This window comes from Gossypium hirsutum, chromosome D12 (genome assembly GCF_007990345.1).
Source record: "Gossypium hirsutum isolate 1008001.06 chromosome D12, Gossypium_hirsutum_v2.1, whole genome shotgun sequence".
Lineage (NCBI taxonomy): Eukaryota > Viridiplantae > Streptophyta > Magnoliopsida > Malvales > Malvaceae > Gossypium > Gossypium hirsutum.
Window position 1 is genome coordinate 54,552,523 of NC_053448.1, and position 23,431 is coordinate 54,575,953.

Genomic DNA, 23,431 nt, shown 5'->3' on the forward strand with positions numbered 1-23,431 from the left:
GAAAATACCAAATTTTGTTTCATTTCACTGGACTAGTTAACCAACCACGAGGGCTACTAACTCTCTCTCTTTGATCCTTTGAGGGTTTGTTTCAATTTTAGGGTTTTAGGGGAAAAACTCAGATTTTTGGTTGTTTGATTGGTAGTTCCTATGGAGACGAAAACCCCAGACGAGAACAAGCCGATGGGGGAAGAGAAGGAGAAGGAAAAAGAAAAGGAGGAAACTAAAGAGGTTTCTCGGGAAAGTGAGGAAAAGAAGGAAGTTGAAGAGAACGAAGAGGAGGATGAAAAGGAAGACAACGAAGAGAACAGAGAGAAAGGTGCTAAGAAGGGAGAAGATAGTAGTCGAAAGCGAAGCTCCAGGAAACCCAATCGAGGTTCAGCTGAGAAGAAAGAGCCTATGACACCCAGTAGTGATAGGCCTACAAGGGAAAGGAAAGTCGTTGAAAGGTACTCGGTTCCATCTGTTGCCAGGTCTTCCACTCCCAAACCTTTGTCAATTGAAAAGGTATTTGTTTTTTCTTTGGTGTGATTGGTTTTTGCCCATTCTTTTGCTCCCCTCTGGCTTCAGTGTTTTTATTGTTTTTGGATTTCGTGTTGCTTTCAGGGTGCTGGTACACAGCTTAAAGATATTCCAAATGGTACGTATCTGGTTTTTTTTTTTTTTGAATTATTTCCTATCAAATTCATGGGATTTGACAGTACTTCTATTCGTTATTCAATGAACGACCTGTAATGTAATATAGTCAAAGTGATTACCACTAGGAAATTGTTGAACTTAGTACTTCTTAACATTATCCGAAGAGCAAATGTTGTGTTGGATGCTGTAAACTATCTGAGTTTTGGTTATTGAATTCACCTTTGATGAAGCTGAAAAATATGTCTTCATAAAACCTGCCAATGTAGATATTAGTAATCACATTCAAACTCAGTATTAAAACTGAGTTTATACAGGTTCCATGTGTGGTTTGACCATTTTAACTATGGTTAAGCTTCAATAAGTATTAATAAATAATGGAAATGGATGAATACTTGGGTCTAGCTTTCCAATTCTTGTTGATGATGACTGCAATTGTTTTCACTTTCATATAAATTGTTTCATTGTAGGTTGCCGTTCTTGTTATGAGTTTTACATGTGCTCAAATTACTTGTGTTTACTAGATGATACAGTATTAAAAAACCACTGTAAATATTTAGTCCTTAAGTGATACCACCCAGCTTAGGAGGCTAGGGGCTGTGATAAAAGTAACCTGAAATTCTTTAACAAAATAGGGAAAATTGAATAAAGAAAAGGTATCACGAGCTTCACACCTATGGCTGATCACATCACAGAAGCAAGAAGAAAGAAAGCCTAAGCATCACACTTGAGGTTGATTGCATTGCATAATCAGTATTGCAACAATGCTAAAAAGTTCTCATAAGTCATAATTGTAATGTCTTCAAAAGAAAAACTATTGGTTGATGTAGACCTTAGCTCCCTTAGAGGCTGGCAAATACTTGGATTCTAAACCCTCAATCCAAGGGTGAAGCCAGAAAATTATTTTGAGGGGGCCGGAATTAGATTGTATATTTTTACGATAGTAAAAATGCAATTTCACCATTTTAATAGCCTATATCTTTATAATTTTTAAAGGATTAAATCAATTTTTTATCATTTGGGGGGGCAAAGTGCAATTTTACCATAATTAATTTAAAATTTTATAAATTATAAAGGGGTCTAAATGCAAATTTTTCCATCTTAGGGCCACCCCCCCCCCGGTCCCGGCTTCACCACTGCCTCAATTAGCTACTAGAGTTGTGCATCATTAAACTGTTGCAGTTTTCATTTAATATTTGAGACTCAAATTGTCTTGGATGGTGGACGTATTCTTATCATTTTGTTGTGATGGCAATTTATATCAAACAATCTTTCTTTTATGTTCATTCAATTTTGTTGTTACTGCAGAGTCTGGCCTATTTTTTCTCTGATATTGTAAACTGTTTCAGTGGCTTTCAAGTTGTCGAAGAGAAAATATGATGATAATCTGCAGCTGCTCCATATGATACTCTTTGGAAAGAAAGCAAAGGTAACCAAGTTATCTTGTCTAGTTGTTTCATGATGCCTTTTTATGTACTTTTTTTCTTTGCTTTTGCAGCCTCAAAGATTGAAGAGAAACATTGGCCAATTTTCAGGCTATGTTTGGGTTGAGAATGAGGTATTCGCTTTTATCTTACAAAAGTTGGTTTTTATTTTTATTTTCTTTCTCCTGTGGTCCACCACCTGCATGTTTCTCTTCTTGATGTAGTAAGGTATGTTTAAATTAAGATACATGTAGTAAGGTATGTTTAAATTAAGATACATAGTGTATGCTTTGACTATATGTATAACATTTATTCACTAAGTAAAATCTTAATACCCATTTTTTTTCCCAGCAGGAAAAACAAAAGGCAAAAGTAAAGGAAAAAATTGACAAATGTGTTAAAGAAAAATTAGTTGATTTCTGTGATTTGCTGAATATTCCAATCATGAGAACCACTGTAAGAAAGGTTAGTAAGAATATATATAAATATTTATAATGTATCAGCTTTTATGTAGGAAGCATACTTGTTTATTTCAGAATAACTCATTTCATTCTTCAGGAGGAACTCTCTGCCAAATTGTTGGAATTTCTGGAATCTCCCTGTGCTACAACTGACATTCTGCTTGCTGAAAAGGAACAGGTGCACTGTTATTTTATAATCTTTTCCTTGCTATTGAGTATTTGGCATGATTTACCGTCTGTTTGAGATTGAATGAGATTCTTTATTCATCTCGTTTCAGAAGGGTAAAAAGCGTAAAGCTACACCAAGCAAAAACATTGCTTCTGGTGAAACATCAGAGAAATCAGCCAAGGTTTGTCCTCTTTGGTTGTGTTCCATTTTATATATCCATGTCTTTTTGTTTAATTTGTTCATCTATGATTGTGGACTAGAGCTTGTTTCTGCATGTATTGCTGTGCAGTTTTTAAATTTATTGAATCCGTCGTACACCTTCAGTGCTGGGTTTAAAATTCTTATGATGTGGTTAAATTTTTTTTATGTTAATTAGCACTAAGAACAAATGATTTATGCTGTTAAAGTTCGGTTCTTATTTAGGATCTTCATAGAAGATACTGGTCTAATGTGACATCACCAATCCAATCCTTCTTTAATGCTATGATTGAAATTGACAAAATTGGTTTTGGGCCAATAAGGATGAAAGTTCTAAAATTGTCAAATTCTCATATTTTTTGCATGTGTCGTTAATTATTCTTGGCCAATCCAAAATGGTGCTCTAAAGACTTGTACTTTCTTCCCTATGTAATCTTTTTAACCCTGCCCCTACTTACTGGTTGTTGTGCATGTATTTATTTTTTGAATTTATTTGTTTTGTATCTTAAATACATACAGTACCATGCTCAGATTTTCTTGGGTTTGTAGGGTTAAAGCAATATCTATCCTTAATCCAAGTTTCCAAACCTTTACTTTTAATCAATGTGATTTTAATCAATCCTCAAGTTGGTAGGTTTGCCTCTGTTTCCTTTTTCAATGAAACAAAATTTTGTACCGTTTTGTTTGGGTGAAGTTGGCATTACCATTTTACATATTTTCTGTTTAAACTCTCAAATAAGGACTTGCTGCAGAAATCTAGCTGGCTGCTGCTGCTTGAAATGATAAAGTTTCTATCATATGTTTATTTCTTTGCTGGTCTCTACTTAATATTTGATCTGTATGGAAATTTCTGTAACTGAAAATGCTTGATGCTTGCTATTTTGTTCCGTGTTCTGCAATGCAGAAGCGACAAAGCACACCCCAAGGTGGGGAAAAACGTAAGCGTTCATCCAAAGTTGAGGAAAAAGATGAAGATGTTGAATCCCCTGTCAGTGAAGATGATTCTCATGAGGATGATGTTGACACTACAGTCAAAGAAGAGAGTGATGACGAAGAGACTAACTCAAAGGAAGAAGAAGACGCACCCAAGAAGTCAAGCCATAAAAGTACCTCCAAAAAGATTGCAATGGATCGTCCAGATTCAAAACTTAAGGAGACATCAGCATCTGGAAAGAAGCTTACCTCTGCAAAATCTAGCAGAAAATCTTCTGGATCAACTTCAAAACAGGGTGCTAGTGATGGTGATAGGACTCCAGGCTCTAAATTAAAGGGTTCTGCATCAAAAAAGCAAAAGGTTGGAAAGGAAGGCTCTATTGATGTTAAATTGTCCACCAAAAGTGAGGTTCCTGGCAAGAAGCAAATGAACAAATCACCAGCAAAGGTTTCTACCAAGACTCAAGGTAGATTTCTCTAGCTATACGCCTATACCGCTGAAACACTGTGCATGTTTACTCAGGCCTTTTTTCATAAGATTTTTATTAAATTTTGATGTGTTTAACTGTTTATTATTAAAAGAAAATCTTCTAGGCCAGGGATATTTGAAGTGTTCTTTTGCATTTTTTGATTTGATTCTCATCAATTGAGCTTATGCAACGACAGGTAAAGGCAAAAGCAGCAAGAAGCCTAAAGCTGAGCCTAGCAGGGAAGAGATAAATGAAGTAGTGGTAGATATTCTAAAAAAAGTGGACTTCAACACTGTAAGTAGTGTCTATTTGCGTATCTTTGGAGATGAAATGATAATCAAGACCTTAGTGCTAAGCTTTTCTTCTGTTTGTGATGCAGGCAACATTATCGGATATTCTTCGGCAACTTGGTATTTTTCCCTTTAGCTTCTAATGTATATGAGTTGCAATTTCAATTTTTAGACTTCACTAATTATAAGATTTGATCATGTCAGGTACGCACTTTGATCTGGATTTGATTCACAGAAAAGCTGAGGTGAAGGATATTATTACCGAAGCAATAAATAACATGTCTGATGACGAAGAAGGGGAGGAAAGTGAGGAGAATGCTGATACAGGTGAGGGTGTGGATAAAGATGGGAATGGGAACGATGATACTTGAGGAATTACATATCACCATGTCGAACGTGTGAGATATCTGCAGTTATTGGTAATTTATCTCCCTCCATAGTTTTCTTGCTAGTCTCATACAGTTATAAAATTGTAGTCATTTTAGATGTTCAAATAGGTGAGGTTGTAGCATGAGTTACCGACTCATTTTGTATTTAACTTATATTGTTGGTCTGGCCTCAACTTACATGACCTTTTAGTTTGTTTTTTTTTTCATCTGTATTTTCTTCATTGAAATTGTTCGAGTTGTATTTAGTTGTGTAGTTAGTTAGGCAGTGAATGCTTTAGTAGAATGTGTTGGGATGAAACTATAGTTGTACCAGTCTTGCCTCACTCCATTGGTCGAAAACGATTACTACCTAGTATTTTGATAGTAGGATGATATGTATGTACCCGTTATGACATTAAACAGTTCTAATGTATCTTTTGTTATATTGGTTTTTTTTTTGTACTTTACTTTACCGATGAGTTTTTCATTTTTCTTAAAGTATTTGTGCTCAACTCTCATGTGATATATTTTTAGACATGGATATATTGCCAAGAATTCTCCAAATGCATTAAAAATGAATATTAGCACTTACTAAACACATGCAATACCAGACCTTCATCCAGTAGACCCCAGGTAACTGAATATTAGAAATGAATATTAGCTTTGGTTACGGAGAAAGAAATTTGAAACTATAACAAAATGGAAATTAATTCATTTCAAACATGTGGAAATAAGTTAATCCTTATAAAAAATTAAATTATGTCAGCACTAGGATGTGACCAAATTCAGAGACGCACTGTAACTGCGAATTGCTCATTGACTTGAGAAGGAAGCACCATCGTCATTCGTCACCCTCATCGGTGGATAATGGTTATGCTAAGTATTTGTAACACCCCAAACCAACGCAACCGACAATTACATATACCGTCATCTTCTTTGAATAAACAGCAGTCAGCTCAGCCAGCGTAAGATTCTTTCTTTTCTGTTTTCATTTTATTTTTATGGTATAACTTGATCACAGCTCAACTTAATCGTGGAGATGTGGACTTTAAGCTGTTTACTAGTATTAAACTATGATAAGAATACATCATTTTCATTACATTGCTGTATATTGCATGGCCTTCCTAAAAGCTAATCCTACTTAAAAAGACCAAAAACCACACAGTAATTTATACTAACTACAGTGTTTAAGCATTTAAGATGGAGTGAGAAGTTGATATGATCCGTAATAGCCTTTATTGAAGCTTGAACGACGGGGAGAAGGGGTGCAAAGGGGAGTTAATATTTGTTGATCTCCACTGTGGATCTCTGCTAAAACTTGTTTGAACATATCAACGTCGCAAGGAAGAAGAAGGGGACCTTCATTGCTGAAGCCGTACTCAAGCTCAGCGCCTTGTAACAACATCCGGAACAATGGGTGGTTGGCAAACTCGGTCTTGATTACGAATCTTTGTCTTTGGGGTCCGACATAAACGGGTAAACATCCTTCTGGAGCTGCCTTAGCCACACCCGCGTGAGTCGTGTTGGAAGATATTGATGACGATCTTGTCTTGCAGCATCTTTCCCAGGCCTTGACAACCATGTTTTTCTTCCATTTCTTCTTTACTGTTTCCATTTAGACGACCTTGAATTTGATCGCTAATCCAAAAACTGAACTCGACCCTTTTTTTCTTTCTTTTTTTTGGAGGGGGGGTGTTCGAATTTGTTTACAAAACTGAACCTGAAAACCAAAGTCTGTACGTTCAGAGAAGAAGATATAAAAAAAGTTAAGATCAGAAAAAATGAGAGAGTAGGCAGTGTTATATAACCCCCTTCCTTCATATGATTGCATTTGTCAACGCATGCACAAATCCTGCTAGATTTTGAATACACTTTCAAAAAAAAAAAACAATTGTTTAATAAAAGAAAGTTTTTTCAATGACAAAAACAAGGGAGAGCCTACATTATTAGAATTGGGTGATAGATAATATCATATCATATCATTCATTTCTTAATTTATGTGATTTCCCTTTGGGCGAGTGTTTGGGAAGATATTACTATTGTGGGGAAAAAAGGTTGATTATTACGGTGACCAAAGATTTGGCACCATGCAGTCTAATACGACTATCTGCGTAAACCTTATTACTTTTTTCAACTTCAACTGCTCAACTAAACTCATCATGTTTGATATAGGGATACTACCCACTGGACCCAATGGATCGAATCACGGGAATTAAATATTAATATATACCTATACGTAGTAATGATTTATTTTATTTAATTGGATTTTAATAACGTGGTGCTTTTTAATTGGCTTTGGGTGTTTTTTTTAACAAATGTAATGGTAGGGATCAACATTAGTTAAGGAAATAAAGTTTAGAATGGTTTAGAATAATTTTATACAAATGTAACAAAGGTCACAAATCGAAGCTTGTATAAGAAAAGTAAATAATTTTATCATTTGTCATATGCTACACAAATTTTTTTTTTAAAATAGTCGTATCAGTTTCATTATATGAAAATTATAAAAAATTATAACATTAAATAATCAGTTAGGGTGAGTATGAAAGAATTGTAATATTAAAAATTGATACTGAAGCCAACATTTTTAATGTAAGTAATCGTATATGAATGGTTTAGAATTTCGACACGTCAACATCTTGAAATTTTATCATTTGTCATATACTACACAATTCTTTCTTTTAAAATAGTCGTATCAATTCCATTATATGAAAATTATAAAAAATATATATAATATTAAGTAATCAATTACGTGAGTACGAAAGAAGTATAATATTGAAGCCAACATTTTTAATGTGCAAGTGGTTAAGAACTTTCTATCAGTACAAAATTATAATATTAAATAATCAGTTACGGTGAGTACAAAAGAATTATAATATTGAAAATTGAAAGTGATTGAGAACTCTCCATTAATATTCAAAGTCCAAGGTTCAAATTTAGATAATGATACTTCATTTCTGTACCAAAAAGTATTGATATAAAAAATTGACGAATATGAATCAATACCGAATTATATGAAAATTATAATATCTATAAAGGAAAAACATATCAATTTTTTCAACAAAATTCATATCATAAATATTTACTTTCCTTTTATCATCAAATATCATGGTTTATATGTATTCTAGAAATTTGAAATCTAATGTTATCTTGTATTCATTCTTACATTGTTCAAAATTTATTATTCATGACTTCACTTAAATTAGACATTTTCTTTTGATATTACTTAAATTGCACATTATTTATGACTTTTTTTTGTTAAACCTCAATAATTTTCACCAGTTTTATGATTTCATCTTTCTATATGAATAACTTGAAAAGAAATCCCCAAGTACCTTTTTTATGGTTTTCAATGGCATGGCATCACATTAAATGTTTATATGAAAAATAGGTATCTAAATTATGTAATTTTTAAAATTTAAGTATTTAACTATTTTTTTATTAAAATAGTTAACTCTCGTCACAAAATCAAATTATGATATGTGACGGTTTTTAATTAAATAGAAATATTTAAAATTAAGGTTTAATAATAATAAAAATATCATTTCTCGATCTCTCACCTCCCATTTTCATCTTCTCTACAAATAAATTTCTACAAATTTTTAAAAATGAACTCTACTTCAAATTTCTCCCGATAAAACAAACCCTAATTTTTAGTATAAAATAAACACTCATCTTCCTTGACATTAAAAAAAATTTCTCATTTTCAATATTAACAACTCAAGGTAAGAAAGAAAAAGAAAATAGAAATGACAGAAAAGAAAACTCACATATTCTCTATTTTGAGGCCATGAGCCCATGACAGGTTTTTGGTTTCACACAGATGAAGAAGGAAGAGAGAAAGAGAGATGGATTTTTTTATCTTTAATTTAATTTAATTTTTACTTGATGTAATTTTTAAGTTTTTTATTTAAGGGTAAATTGTAAAAATAGTCACTTTTGTTTGCCTAATATTACATTTTAGTCACTTATTTTTGAAATGTAACATTTAGTCACTTATGTTATCGCTTTATTACGAAGTGGTCACTCTGTCGTTAAGCTTTGTTACCTCCCAAACAACAATCCTACGTGACAGTCTAAATGAGTTTTAAATGCCAGCTTGGATGTCCGATTGGGATGAGAATAGTTTTTTCAGTCAAAATAGGAAAAGAAAACTAAAAGAAAAAGGAGGCGAGCGGTTTTTCTTTTCCAGTTCAATGTGTAATTAATTTAAATTTTTTAATTAATTAAATTTATTTAATTAAAAACCTATTCTCGCCCCAGTTGGACATCCAAGTTGGCATTTAAAACTCATTTGGGCTGCCACGTAGGGTTTCCATTAGAAAGGTAACGGAACTTAACGGCAGAGTGATCACTTCGTAACAAAACAATAACGTAAGCAACTAAAATGTAACATTTAAAACATAAGTGGTTAAAATGTAATATGATGCAAACAAAATTAACTATTTTTGTACTTTACCCTTTATTTAATTAAAAATATCATGTGTCATAATTTGATTGGTTTAAAAATTTTTATTTTTGGTGCCTAAAGTAACAATAAAATAAAACTTTAAGTACCTAAATTGAAAAACTTGCACAGTTTAAGTACCTATTTTTTATATAAACTGGCAAGAAATGAACTAAATATTATTGTATTATTGAAAATGGATTTAATTCACTCTCAAATGTCAACTAGTTGAAAAGAAGCTAATAAATTTATTAAACTAAAATTCTAAAATAATTATAATTAAATTTTAATTGAAACAAACTTTTAAAAATAAATTGACATTTTTTTTTCATGGCAATAAAAAAATGCTTTAAAATATTAAATATTTTGTATCTCTATCACAAGACTACCAAATTTTAATTAGGATCGTTTGTCATATTGTTTTTTATTCTTCTATTTTTCAACTTTAAATATATACTAGTATTTATCAAGATACAAAATTAACAAACGAAGCTACAGTTATGTGAGACAATTTCTGTAATGTAATAATTAGGATAAACTTCACTCTAAAACGTTACTAGATCTGATCATGGATCAGGTCACTCATCCAGGTCTAAAAGTTCGTCCGAAAAATAGGAGGGTTTGGGCAAAAATATTGACTCAAAAAATAGACTTAGACAAAAAATAAGGCACATTTTCTAAACGAGCCAAGCCTCAAGTAATTTTTTTTTGCCCAGACCCAACCCGACCTGAATCAATTGTTTTGCTGCCATTTTGTTGTTGTTTTGCTACTATTTCACTATTATATTGCTACTATTTTGTTGTTATTGTATAACTATTATTTTATTGTTAATTTTCCTACTATTTTAGAGTCATTGGCTTGCTAAGTTGCATATATTAGTGCTATTTAAGCATAAATATTTTTTTAATGTATTTTTAATTTATTGAGATACATTTATTTTAATATTTTTAGTGTATTTAATGTATTATATTTTTTAACTTTATTTTTATATAAAAATAATCTAAAAAAATTTTAATTCGAGCGAGTTGGGTTAGACTTGGGTTTAGCATTATTAGTTTGGGCTAGTTGGGTAGAATTTTACCTCCATTTTTCGAGTTGGGTCAGGTTGGACCCTAAAAACAGGCCTTAAATTTTACATCGGTCCGGCCCGAGCCTGACCCATGATCAGGTCTAGATGCTACCATGTGTTTTTAATATAGTAAAATAACAAAGTAGTAATAAATAAAAATGACACTAATAGCATCCCAGATCCACTTGTGAAGTTTTTCTATTCATTTAATTACTATTTTGAATAATCTCATTTTAGGTTCTGATAATATCTTTTTTTTTTACACAAAGCGTAAAACTAGACGTAAGCCATCCCCAACCCATAAATAGGAAGATAATGTGATTCAGCGCACTCGAACTCACGTCCTCATATATTGGCAACAGTGTCGTTGTCAATCGAGTTAAGACTTAATCAGACATTTAAATGCGTATAAATACTATAAATTTGTATTATATAAAATATAAGTAAAAATGAATTTAATTTTGATTCAAAAATTATTTTATTAATGATTAATAAAAAAAATTATAGAGCTCCAGCACTGCGGGGGCTTTAATGATTCAAACAAAACATGGTGCCAAACCAATGGAAAATTTTTAATAAAACATTGAATCAAATGTAGGTTAAGCAAGTATTATAAGCATTTCATTAAAGTCAAATACTGGATAGCTACAATACGTTAAGGGACCGGTACTCTGAATTAGTCATCTATAAGGGCCAAATCATTTTACATTTACATTACCTCCAATTAATGTGTATGTGTATTCATATCTTTTTAAATACTACAATTAATTATATTTGTATTTGAATTCAACAATTAGACAAAAAATATTATGTAGGAAGGAAGTATATATAAATCTGTTTTTGAATGAGAGAATAAATTCAAAAGAATACAGCAAAATTAGAATCTTAATACGGTGTTATGTATGCAAATTTATCTTTATCCGTATTTTCCACTTTGACCGCTTGTTTTAACTTTTACCATTTCGTTTCCCCATACCTATCCGATTACAGTTGATACCTTCACCACACCCCACCCCCAACCCTCTTTCTTTTTTTGGACAACACCATGTGGCAATGGCGAATCTCTCCCAGTTCCCCTAAAATAAAAAAAAAAATTCTATCTAAGTCTTTTTATAGTTTATGAAATTTTAAATTAGTAATAATAAAATGTACTTTGACCCCATTAAAACGATAAATTTTTATTTAATCCTTTAAAAATTATAAAGACATATGTTATTAAAATGATAAATTTACATTTTTACTTTCGTAAAAATATATAATTTAATTCCGACCCCCAAAATATCTTTTCTAGTTTTGCCCTTTCCATGTAATAATATAGAGCGGACCCAGAAATACGATTTATGGGGGCAGCGCCGAAGTCAGAATTTTTTTTGGAACGGAATTAAATTATATATTTTTATTATAGTAAAAATAAAATTTCGCTATTGTAATAGCTTATATATTTATAATTTTTTTAAAATAAATTAATTTATATCATTTTTAAAAATTAAAATATAATTTTATCATTATTAATCTAAAATTTTATAAATTATAAAAGGATTAAATAAAAATTAAAATTCATTTTAGGGTGGTAATGATCCGCACCTCTAGAGCATACAAAGTTAACCCAAAAAAAAAGTGTAATTTTTATTTTTAATATAAGGATGGTGAATCTAACCAAAAAACTAAAACAATAGCCGTTGTTTTTCTTTTCTGCGCCAAAATTGCATGATAGGCTTAGATTCCCATGATCAAATTCAAAAACGTGTTTGAATCCAAATTCAAAAGTTACAATATTAAGTAATCAGTTACGTGAGTACGAAAGAAGTATAATATTAAAAATTGATATTGAAGTTAACATTTTTAATGTGCAAGTGGTTAAAAACTTTATAATATTAAATAATCAATTACGGTAAGTACAAAAGAATTATAATATTGAAAATTAAAAGTGATTGAGAACTCTTTATTGCCAATCAAAATCCAAGGTTCAAATTTAGATAACGATACTTGATTTCTGTACCAAAAGAATTGATATAAAAAATTGACAAATATGAATATATCAATACCGACTCGATTAATTATATGAAAATTATAATATCCATAAAGGAAAAACATATCAAATAATTGTGAAGAAAATTCATATCATAAATATTTATTTTCCTTTTATCATCAAATATATTAAAATTCTGACTGACTTCAATTATTTTCATCATGGTTTATATGTATTCTAGAATTTTGCAATCTAATGTTATCTTGTATTCATTCTTACATTGTTCAAAATTTATTATTCATGATTTCACTTAAATTATACATTTTCTTTTGATGTTATTTAAATTACACATTATTTATGACTTTTTTTTGTTAAACCTCAATGACTTTTGTAGTAGGCCCAATTTGCCCGGGCCCAAAAATTAAATAAAAGCCCAAAATTAAATAGTTCAAATTTACAAAAAAAATCCACTGCCCAAATATTCAAACCCAAAATAAATAAATAAAAAATCTAGCCCAAAAATTACAAGCTCAAATGATTAAACAGTTTCAGCAGAAGCAAAAACCCTAGCTCCCATGTACGCCGCTCTTCCTCGGACGCACCGCCCGCGCCTCGTCTCAAGGCCTGACTAGAGGTACTCATGGGCCGGGCCGGGCCCATAAAAAATTTCAGCTCTGATCCTAGGCCCGGGCCCGGCCCAAAATATGGGCCTAAAATTTTGCCCAAGCCCGGCCTGGAAAAAAAAATCATAAGCCCGGGCCCGGCCGGCCCGGCCCATTTTTATTTTAAAAATTAAAAAACTTTAAAAAATTATTTTAAAATTAAAAAATTTTAAAAAATATTTTAAAATTAAAAAAAATTAAAAAAGTATGTAAAAAATATTTAAAAAATATTTTAAAATTAAAAAAAATAAATATATTTATTATATCGGGCCGGGCCGGGCCCAGGCCGAAAAAGTAGTGCCCGAGGCCAGGCCCGTTTTCTAAACGGGCCTCATTTTTTTGCCCAAGCCCATATTTCGGGCCTATATTTTTACCCAAATCCTCCCATATTTCGGGCGGGCTGTCGGGCTGGGCCGCCCGGCCCATGAGCAGCTCTAGGCCTGACCCACTCTGCTCAGCCTTGCACCAGAATAGCTTTCCAACCCTGTTGACCGAGCCTAGCACCTGCAAACAAGGCAAAGAAAAGGACAGAAACAATGGCAGAGAAACAGTTGTGACACAAAAACAAAATAAAAAAGAAAAATGTTATTATTTTAAAATGTTGTTATTTTAAACGATTGTCTTCCCAAAGGCATAAAGATCCTGAAGAACTACCCAGCAAGGAACAACCTTGCTCTACCTCAGGAAACACTGATGAGGCCTTTGTTCAACGGGTGCATGAGCATGCTCCTAGACCAGGCAAAGAACCGGAAGAACAACCTTGTTCGACTTCCGATATTAAACGCCCGGAGCTAACTTTCAAGCTCGGCAAAGAAAAAGCTTGCTCCTCTTCTAACACATCAAAAACTCTTGCTCATAATGCCAAGGCGCCAACGTCGTCAAACTTGTGTACCACTTGCCCTCCGAAATTAGCTTTACAACTCAAAAACCTTGTGGAGGATTGGGTTATGCCTACACTGCAAAGCGAGTTAACCAGTTCTAGTGATGATGACTGGCTGTTTCAGAAGAAGCAAAACCTCAACACTGAGGTTAAAACCCACAAAGATGGAAATCTTAACTCGAACCAAATGAGCTCGGCAACTTGGCCACGTGCTTGCTTCTTGCCCGAGGCCGGTATATATGCATTAGCATTCACGGTACCGTTCTAAACTATATTTTGCATAGGAGAAAAAGGCATGCAAAGTGTGAGAAACTAGAAAAAAAATAGTGGTTAATTTTAGTTCATGGTGCTGAAAGTGTGAATTGGGTTTGTCGCCAGCATTTCAGCTCCTTAATTTCGTTTTAATGTTGGGAATTAGAACCCTCAATTTGAGGAGAGGATAAATTTTGTGCAGCTACCCCTTACAAAAAAAAAAAAGGCTACTGAGGGATTTTTCTTTTTAAACCATTACTAGTGAAAAAGAAAAATAGGTTACTATTGATATATTACAAAATTCAATTCTTTCTAGTAATATGGGTATCTCTATTTGTTCAAAAAAATATTTTCTATATTATAAAAAATTAAAACTAATTATGTATTAAATAAAAAATAGAATTCAAGTCGGTTTCGGGTAATCGCGACTTTTAAACTTGCATTCCCGAAATTATCCAAACACTTATTTTGGGTCGACTTTCAAGTTTTCAATTTTTCTTACTCAACCTTAATTAAAATTGCATTAACATACCAAGATCAATTTAAAGGCATATAGAAGCGATGATATTTTTATTTTAAAAAGTTAAAGATTTTAATTTAATGATATTATTTTGATGGTATTATTATCGATTTGATGGGGTTGAAACAATTGCACTAATTGTGTCATAAACAATTAAGGCATTTCAAAATCCCTAATCGACGGTCGACATAATAATTTGGGGTTGTTGGTTGTTGGCGGCGCATGAGAATGTCAAATCGCCATGGCAGCTAACGATTAGGGATGGGTGCGTAATTAACACCGATAGTTACCCGTCCCAATAAATATCATTTTGTCCCTTATATGTTGGATCTAGTGTGTAACAGGCCTAATTTGCCCGCCCCAATTTTATAAATAAAAACAAAATTATCAAAACTAAACAGTCTAATAAACGGTCCAAATTACAAAATTCACCAGACCCAATTACAGTGGCCCGATATCTGGCCCAAATCATTTTTAGCCTAATGTCGAAACCCTAGTTTTGTTGGAATGGTCTAATGACCATTTTTTTCCTTAGCCGCCGCAACAGTTTCGGCCACCATCGCTTCTGTTCGCCTCTTGCACGCGCCGCGTCTTCCACGTGCGTCTCCAGTTGGCGTGTACCTGCAGCAAACAAACAAGCCAACGCAGCACCAAACAAAAAGGACATATAGCAGTTGTAAAAAAAAAAAAGGAAAAATGGGGGAGATTTGGATTTTCTTTTATTTTTTTCTTCATTTTGGCTATATAGGCCATAAAACTGAATCTGTAAAAAGGGGGAGGATATCAACACACACATATATTGTATGTAACCCACAGAGAGATTGTATCAAAAAAATTCTAAAAAGCAATAGAAAAGCAGTTTTCTAAAGGTGATTAGAGTTTTTCGATTCTTTGATTCTTTTCCTTGTTGTTTACTGTTTGAGAAGAAAATAGCAAATAATGCGAGAGAGTTTACCTTCATTTCAGCGTCGTTGAACCCTCGTCCTCTTCGTCGTAATCGGAGATAGGGCGAGGAATCGAAACCTCCAAGCGTCGGTTGGGCGAACTGTAATGACCCAAAAATTCACGGGCATCGGAAAAGTATAATATCAGGCCTCCGTCTTAGTAAATTGAGTTCGAAAATAATTATTAGAAGTAATTAAGAGTTTAGTTTAGTGCTTAATTAGGTATTAATTAGGTGAATTTAGTTTAATTAAGAGAAATTAGGAAACATAACTAAATTAAACTAGGGGTAAAAGTTGAATTATAGATTAATAGAAAATAAAAAGGATTAAAATGGCAATTAAGCCATTAACAAGAAATGGGATGGTATAAGTGATAAAAATCTTAGATTTTTATGTTTTATATATATTATCTTATTATATAATATAATGATATATTTTTAAGAAAATAGTTTAAGTTTGAAAACTTAATTTTGTAAATGCAATTTGAGAAAATATTATTTAATTTGAAATTTTGGAAACTTAAAATGAAACTTTGTTAATGCGAAAGTTTTGAAAAACTTTGAAAAACTTTGAGAAACTTTTGGGAGAAACAACTCAAATGGGTAAAATCGAGTTCTGCCTTCCATTCACAAACTGATAGCCTTTTATAGAGGGCTATTCTCTCCTTACATCATCTAAATCGTTTAATCATTACATTTGAAACTTTTGAAAATAAATTTTCAGTGAATATATTCTCTGGTTACAAAATACAAATTACATAACTATTCACTTGTCTTTTCTTGCAGGGAATATTTCCTGTTCACGCATTATTCTGTTGCAGGGAATCTTTCCTGTTCACATCATTTCTTGCAGGGAATCTCTCCTGTTCACGCATTATTTTGTTGCAGGGAACCTCTCCTGTTCACACATTATTTTGTTGCAGGGAATCTTTCCTGTTCACATCATTTCTTGCAGGGAATCTCTCCTGTTCACATCATTTCTTGCAGGGAATCTCTCCTGTTCATGTATTATTTCTTTTTGGACCTGGTGATGGTTACAGAAGTGGTATCATCTGCAAGATCCACCGTTTTGATTGAGGATGCCGGAGATTCATCTTCAGATTCGGAGTCCAATGAGCTGAGCATTTCAGCCATGAGTTTTTTGTATTCTTTTTTGGTCTTGGCTTGAGCTAACATTGCACTGGCTGTTGACTTTGCTTGAAAAAATTTTGCTGTGGTTTGATCCGGGGCTGCAGACTTACATAATCTTGGATTCTTGTTGAAAAATTATCCAAATATTTTGAATCATATTTCTCATCATTAAATTTGTCCCACCATTTAGTCTTGTAATTGCGAACTAATAATGGAATTCCAGTGTGTTGGTCTTGCTCATAAGAATAATTCCATGAGACAATCCAGGAAATGCATAGTTTGAGAAAAAATGGATTGTCCTGTAAATGTGTTTTTGATCTGGTTCAGGATGAAATTTGTCAAAGAATTTGGGCCATAAGTTTTGAATTTTTTCTGGTAGTATCTCAAAGGATGATGGTCCATACCAATTCCACCACTCTTGGAACCAGTTTGGGAATTTGAATTGGGTGCCATATTTGAAATATATGAGCCACGAATGTCTCATGTGTTGGTTGTTCATTAAAAAGGCATTGTACCATGCCATTTGGTAATCCCAATATGTAAAATATGGGTAATGGTCTATTTTGGTGGTAAATTTGGCTGGGAATTTCTTTGAAGCATTTGGGTTTTCACTCCAATCTCTTGGTCGGAGAATTTTTAATATTTGGGCTGTTGAATGGGTAATAAAATTTGGATCTTTTGGATCTGTGTAATGTTTGAACAAAACAGATCCAGTTTGGACCAGTATATTTTCATAATACTGTTGGGGTTTTTGAGAATCCAATGGTTTGAAATGCCATCCATTGAAAAGTTCTTTTGTCAGTATATGTGGAGGTTTTTCTGAAAATTCTTCCTCCATAACAAGAATTTTTTCAAAATATTTGTTTGGAAAATATTGTGAAGATTTTTGTGTAGCAGTTTGTGAAGATACCGCTATCTCTTTTGGAAAAACCTCTTGGAGAGAAGTCTCTTTTAAAACATTTTTAAGAGATTTTGGTTTGTGTAAAACAATCTCTTTATTTTTTGAAACCTTTGCTGCTTCAGCAGCAATTTGTTTGAGAGGAGTTTCCTCTTTCATTTGCGAAAAGGCCAATGCTACTTCTGGAGATTGAGATAGGGACTCAATCCATTTTTTGATTTGAGAACCAATCTCATTTGGATCTTGTGCATCTTGAATTATTGTATTTTTGGAGGATTTTGACGATGATGATGATTTCTCATCTTCTTCTTGGCAAATTTCATACCATGTTTTAATTGGTTTTGATGTGATTTGGGTTTTGGATGATTCTTCTATTTTCCCTTTTCCTTTGTCTCGGAGTTTGGGGGCATTTTTGAAGAAACTCTCTGGTGAGAAAATCAGGCAAAGAATTAGTTTCTCCTTTGATGTATTCAATTTCAAAATCAAATATGCTCAAAATTGCCTGCCATCTTGCAAAAATCTGTTTTGAGGCAATGTTTTGAACATCTTTTTGTAAAACTTCTTTTGCTGATTTGCAATAGATTCGCAAAAAGGAATTTTTGATTTAATAAATCACTTTGGAATTTTGTAATGCATAAAACAATTGATAAAATTTCTTTTTTAATAGTACTATAATTTTGCTGAGTAGGATTCCAGTGTCTGGAAGTAAACTGGACTACTTGCTCTTTTCCTCCTTTAACTTGTTTTAGGATCCCACCATACCCTATTTCAGAAGCATCTGTTTCAACTATCTTGGGGGCATTTGGATCAGCTAAATATAAACAAGGAAGCTTAGTGATTTGTTTTTTGATTTGGGTGATAATATTGGTATGGTTTTTTTGTCCAAGGTTGTGGATTCTTTTTAGTCTATCATATAATGGTTTACATAATTTGCTAAGACCTGGATAAAAGTCTATAACATAATTGAGGCTTCCTAAGAACCTTTGTAATTGGACTTTATCAAGAATTTGGTCTGGGAATTTGCTAGCAAATTCTATAGATCGTTCTATTGGGGTAATGGTTCCTTGGGTAATGTAATGACCTAAAAACCTTACTTTGGTTTGGAATAAACTTATTTTGGATTTAGAAACTACTAAACCATTATTTCTTATGACTTTTATAAAGATTGATATATGTTTAAAGTGTTTTTCTAAATTTTCTGAAAATACTAATACATCATCGATGTATACTATTGTGAATTGAGAATATTGGTAAAAAATATCATTAATTATTCTTTGGAACTCAGATGGAGCATTTTTTAACCCAAAAGGCATTACATTCCATTCATATTGTCCAAATGGTACAGTAAATGCTGTTTTATATCTTTCTTCTTCTTTTATTTGGATTTCCCAAAATCCGAATTTCATATCAAATTTTGAGAAAATATTTGCATTACAAAGTTTTTGTAGCAAATCTTTCTTATTTGGTATTGGGTATCTAATCCATTTTAAGGCTTGATTGAGAGGTTTGTAATTAATTACTAATCTTGGCGTTCCTCTTTCAAGTTCTGCATTTTTTATTACATAAAATGCTGAACAACTCCAAGGGGAACTGCTCTTTCTAATTAATTTTTTATTAAGAAGGTATTGTATTTCTTTTCTACAAAATTCTTCCATTTCTTTGTTCATTTGTATTGGTCTTGCTTTTGTGGGTATTTGTCTTTCCTCAAAATCGTTTTCGTATGGTAATGTTACTTCATGTTTCTTTCTATTCCAAAAGGCATTAGGAATGTCAGAGCAAATTGTTGATTCTATTTCCTTTTTGATTTGATCTATTCTTTTTTGTATTTCTCTTTTTCTTAATTGTTCATTTAATTTTTTAAAACATATTTCTTCTTTTAGGAAAGAGATTTGCTTCTGTTTGTAATTAATTAAATTATTAATTTGTCCATTATGAATGGATAAAGATTTTAATAGGTTGAGGTTTCTTATTTTCGGTTTTTCTACAAAAGGAAATTCTACCTTAGTGTTTAAAACTTTAGTGGAGATAGAATTATTTGTTACTTTATAAGGTTTGAGTAAGGATATGAATGGGGTTCCTAATATGACATCTTGGGTAATATCTTTTACCATTAAAAAACATGTTTGATATTTTATACCTTTGTTGGATATTTCTGCATTGGGAATTTTGTAAGTAATTTTTAATTTTTTACCATTTGCAGCCTTAAGAGATTCTGATATTTTATTATAATATTTTGTTGGAATTATTCCTTCTCTAATGCAGTTTTGGTCTGCTCCTGTATCAAAAAGGGCTATTGTTTCTAATTGAAATTCATTATTTATGACAATATTTATTTTTATTAAATATCTTTGAATAGATACTTCAATTAGAACCATCATATATTCTTGTGTATTTTCTTCAGGTTCAGGTTCAGTTTCTGATGAACTTTTTTCTGAGGTTTCGTCTTTTAAGGATCTAATTTGTTCCTTCATTTCTTGTTGTTCTATTTTAAGCTGAGAAAGTTCTGATTTAATCTGTTTTATTTCCAACTGTAATTCAGAGTTTGTAATTTGTCTTGGTTTTATTTTTTCATATTTATTAAATATTATATCTTGTATATTATACATTTGTGATTGACTAGAAATGATTTCTTTTTCTTTTTCTGGTTTATCTTTTAATGAGGATTTTAATTTCAAAAGGTATTCTCTTTTAAGCTCTAGGTCTTGAATTTTATCAATAACTTCTATCATAAATTCTTGATCTTTAGTTAGCATATTAATTGAAGGTTCATTCTCATCTCCAGAAGACTGGGATGCTGTATGTAATTCGTCTATTTGTAATTCATCTGTTTCAGTAGATGTATCATTTTCAGAAGAAGTTGTTTCTAATAGGATTTCATTTAATTTTTGTTCTATCTCTTCTTCTAAATTTAAGTTATTGATTTTTCTTTTGATTTTACAATATTTTGAGATATGTCCTGGTTTTCCACATCTATAACATTTTATTGTTTTGTCAATTTTGTTTTCTGTTTTTTGTTGTTTCTTCCCTTTTCTGTATTTTTTATATTTAGGTTTTTTATAATATTCTGAAATATTCTTTTTCCTATTTTTTGGCTTTTCAGGGCAACATGTTTTTGAAGAAGAAGGCTCATTCCTGATGTCAAATTGGTGGCAGAATGATCCTAATTCCTTTCTACATTGATATCTTTCTTTCTTGAGTTGTTTTTGTAATTTTAAATCTTGGCAAATTTTTAATCCTTCTTTTTGGGTGAAACTAATTAGTTCACCATATGTAAGCTTTTCATATGGAATAATACCTTTGTAATTTTCTCTTATTTGATTCCTAACTTTTTCTCCTAATAATGTGGGAAGTCCTGCTAGAAATTTTTCTTTCCGAAATGGTTGTTGGTTATCAGATCTTTGCATGACTCTAGTCATAAAGACATCTTTATACCATTTAAAATCGGGTAATTTTTTACATTTTAAATTTGATAATAATTCTGAATTTCTATCTTTAAGATGAGAAGGATCTCCAATGAAGTGTTTAGAGATTGAGAAAATTAAAGTTGCTACTGCATCTTGGATTTCTCTTCCTTGTTCGTCTAAAATAATTCTATCTTGGTCATCTTTTTTTATTGCTTTTAAAATTTCTTCCTGTTGGGTTTTAGTCAGTGCATGATCCCACCATCCTTTTAATTGACCAGTAAATCCAGCAACTAAAAGATTAGCTATAGCATGGTCATTGATTAATCCATTTTGATTTTGGGTTTTATAAACATTTGAAACCATTGTCATTTGTTGTAATAAACTAAGAATATTATATTCGGACATTCCATCTATATTCCATTCATAGATTGTATTAGCATTGTATTTATTTTGGAAAACAGGTTTTTCTTCTATGTTAAGATCAGGTGCAGTGATTTTTGGATAATATAATCTTTTTGGTTCTTTCCAAGCCATCTTGTTAATTTGTTGTTCATCTGACTGATCCGAGTCAGATTGGGAGGATTGGTGTAATGTATTTACTGAATATTGGGTTTGTATTGGGGTATCAGGGGCGATTAATTCAGACTTATGGTTTTCTAAAGCATTAAGTCTATTTTGGATTTCTGTTAGGAAATCATTTTGGGATTTTTGGAAAGCTTTTGGAATCTCATAAGGTGTGAATATTGGTTCTTTGGAACTTTTTTCGGTTATTTCTTTTACTGGTTCTCTCTTGATTGGTTGACTTTCTACCAAATTTTCAATATAATCTAATTGTTTTCCTATTGTATGAAGATTAATATTTGTATAATTGTTTTGTTCTACTATCATTTTGATATCCTTTGATGAGATTTGTTCTCCTGCATCGGGAGCTCTCATTCTTAAAGGGTTTGCTTTTATTTCAGTATTCTTATGAAGATATTGAACCTCCATTAAAGGGGGATGTCGAGATTCAACTTCACCTTTATTAGTTTGCCATCTAGTATTATATCTTATTGTATTAACAGATCCTAAATAATATTCTTCAAACCATTCAAAGAATTTTATATGGACTTTATGAGTATTCATAAATCTATAATATTCTTGAAGAATATTTTCTTTTTTATCATTATAATTTTTAAAGTAATCTTCTCTTTTTTGCTTATTTTTGTTGGAATAGAAGTGCTTTCTACACCATTCTTTATTTATTTCAAACAATTTTTCTAAAACAAATATTTCTGAATTTTCTCTTTGTCTTGCATTATTAGTCATTGATGAATAAGTTGGTGACATGTTAGGTGAATTTTGGGGACTCTCTTCTTGTCTGGCATAGATAGGTTGAGCTATATTTGAGGAATTATCTATTCCTTGTAAATTGGTCCTAAATGTTGTTGGGATAAAAGAGACAGAGGCTCTGGCTGTCCTAAAATCTACTGTTTGTGTTTCTGGATTTGACTCTTCTTCTATATTTAACCTCCTAAAAGCTGTGCTGGTACTTCCTATTTCGAAGGAGTGTCTTGGAGGCATTCTTTGTGGCCTATTGAATTTTAATTCAACTGTGCCATCTTGGTGCTGAGAAATTTCACTTAATGAAGTGTTTCTTATGGGGGTTGGTGCCACAGGGTCGTAGCACCTTCAAGTTTCCACTTATCAGGAAGGTTTATCTCATGCCATTGTATTGTTCTGGGGATTGTAGTATGAGATCTTGTGGTGTCTGTCTCTATTAAGAGGGTTTCTCCTTTTGGGCTTTGGAGTAAAGCCTTGGTATTAACTACAGAATACATGGCTTTGAAATGGAGTCTATAATATAATATAATATAATATATAAATTAAATAGATGACAAATGTATGGTAAAGATTAAGACAAGTGTAATAGTAATAATTACATAGGTACACTTGTAATAAAAATAAATATATGCTTAAATAATAAGTAAAAGATTTTTTATATAATATATATTATTAATATTACTAGTTAAAATAAAAGAAATAAAGTAAAGTAAGTAAAATAAAAAGACAAAGAAATGAAAGAAGAACAGAATAGAAACAGAGAACAGACGAAAAAGAAAGGAAGGAAAGAGGAAAGAAAAATAAAAGGGAAAACTATGGATTTGAAGCTTGAGGTTTAATAGCTAAGTAAAATCAAGTCATTTTCTCATAAATTTGATGTTTTTGGAACCCTAGAGTGAAATACTCATGGATTTAAGTTGAAAATTTGAAAGTTAATAGATTTATGAGTAGGGTTTATGTTGAATAAATGATGAAATTGAGGG

The 23,431-nt window shown here is 31.8% G+C and overlaps 3 protein-coding genes across 4 annotated transcripts; 2 read left to right on the plus strand and 1 right to left on the minus strand.

Moving 5' to 3' along the window:
• Positions 1 to 150: 150 nt before the first annotated feature.
• LOC107913441 (protein DEK) lies at positions 151 to 5,392 on the plus strand. Of its 2 annotated transcripts, none has more exons than XM_016842017.2 (11): positions 151 to 507; positions 607 to 640; positions 1,986 to 2,065; positions 2,135 to 2,194; positions 2,412 to 2,525; positions 2,619 to 2,699; positions 2,800 to 2,871; positions 3,793 to 4,288; positions 4,488 to 4,585; positions 4,671 to 4,701; positions 4,786 to 5,392. In XM_016842017.2, the coding sequence occupies exons 1-11, from the start codon at positions 151 to 153 to the stop codon at positions 4,950 to 4,952; spliced, it is 1,590 nt and encodes a 529-aa protein (XP_016697506.1). In that variant the 3' UTR covers positions 4,953 to 5,392. The 2 variants fall into 2 exon arrangements, with proteins under 2 accessions (XP_016697506.1, XP_016697507.1); XM_016842018.2 differs by having other exon boundaries at positions 2,415 to 2,525.
• Positions 5,393 to 5,991: 599 nt separating this feature from the next.
• Positions 5,992 to 6,843, minus strand: LOC107939098 (auxin-responsive protein SAUR71). Its single transcript, XM_016872376.2, has one exon. The coding sequence runs from the start codon at positions 6,562 to 6,564 to the stop codon at positions 6,145 to 6,147; it is 420 nt and encodes a 139-aa protein (XP_016727865.2). The 5' UTR covers positions 6,565 to 6,843; the 3' UTR covers positions 5,992 to 6,144.
• Positions 6,844 to 13,633: 6,790 nt separating this feature from the next.
• LOC121224569 (uncharacterized) lies at positions 13,634 to 14,245 on the plus strand. Its single transcript, XM_041108029.1, has 2 exons — positions 13,634 to 13,647; positions 13,729 to 14,245. The coding sequence occupies exons 1-2, from the start codon at positions 13,634 to 13,636 to the stop codon at positions 14,243 to 14,245; spliced, it is 531 nt and encodes a 176-aa protein (XP_040963963.1).
• Positions 14,246 to 23,431: the final 9,186 nt, after the last annotated feature.

What these genes read in the sequence shown, in the direction of transcription:
- LOC107913441 (XM_016842017.2), top strand. Translation starts at nt 151, where the DNA reads ATGGAGACGAAAACCCCAGACGAGAACAAGCCGATGGGGGAAGAGAAG. An exon ending in ATGTTTGGGTTGAGAATGAG is followed by an intron (nt 2,195 to 2,411) that starts GTATTCGCTTTT and finishes TTTTTTTCCCAG; the next exon opens with CAGGAAAAACAAAAGGCAAA. An exon ending in TGCTTGCTGAAAAGGAACAG is followed by an intron (nt 2,700 to 2,799) that starts GTGCACTGTTAT and finishes ATCTCGTTTCAG; the next exon opens with AAGGGTAAAAAGCGTAAAGC.
- LOC107939098 (XM_016872376.2), bottom strand. Translation starts at nt 6,564, where the DNA reads ATGGAAACAGTAAAGAAGAAATGGAAGAAAAACATGGTTGTCAAGGCC.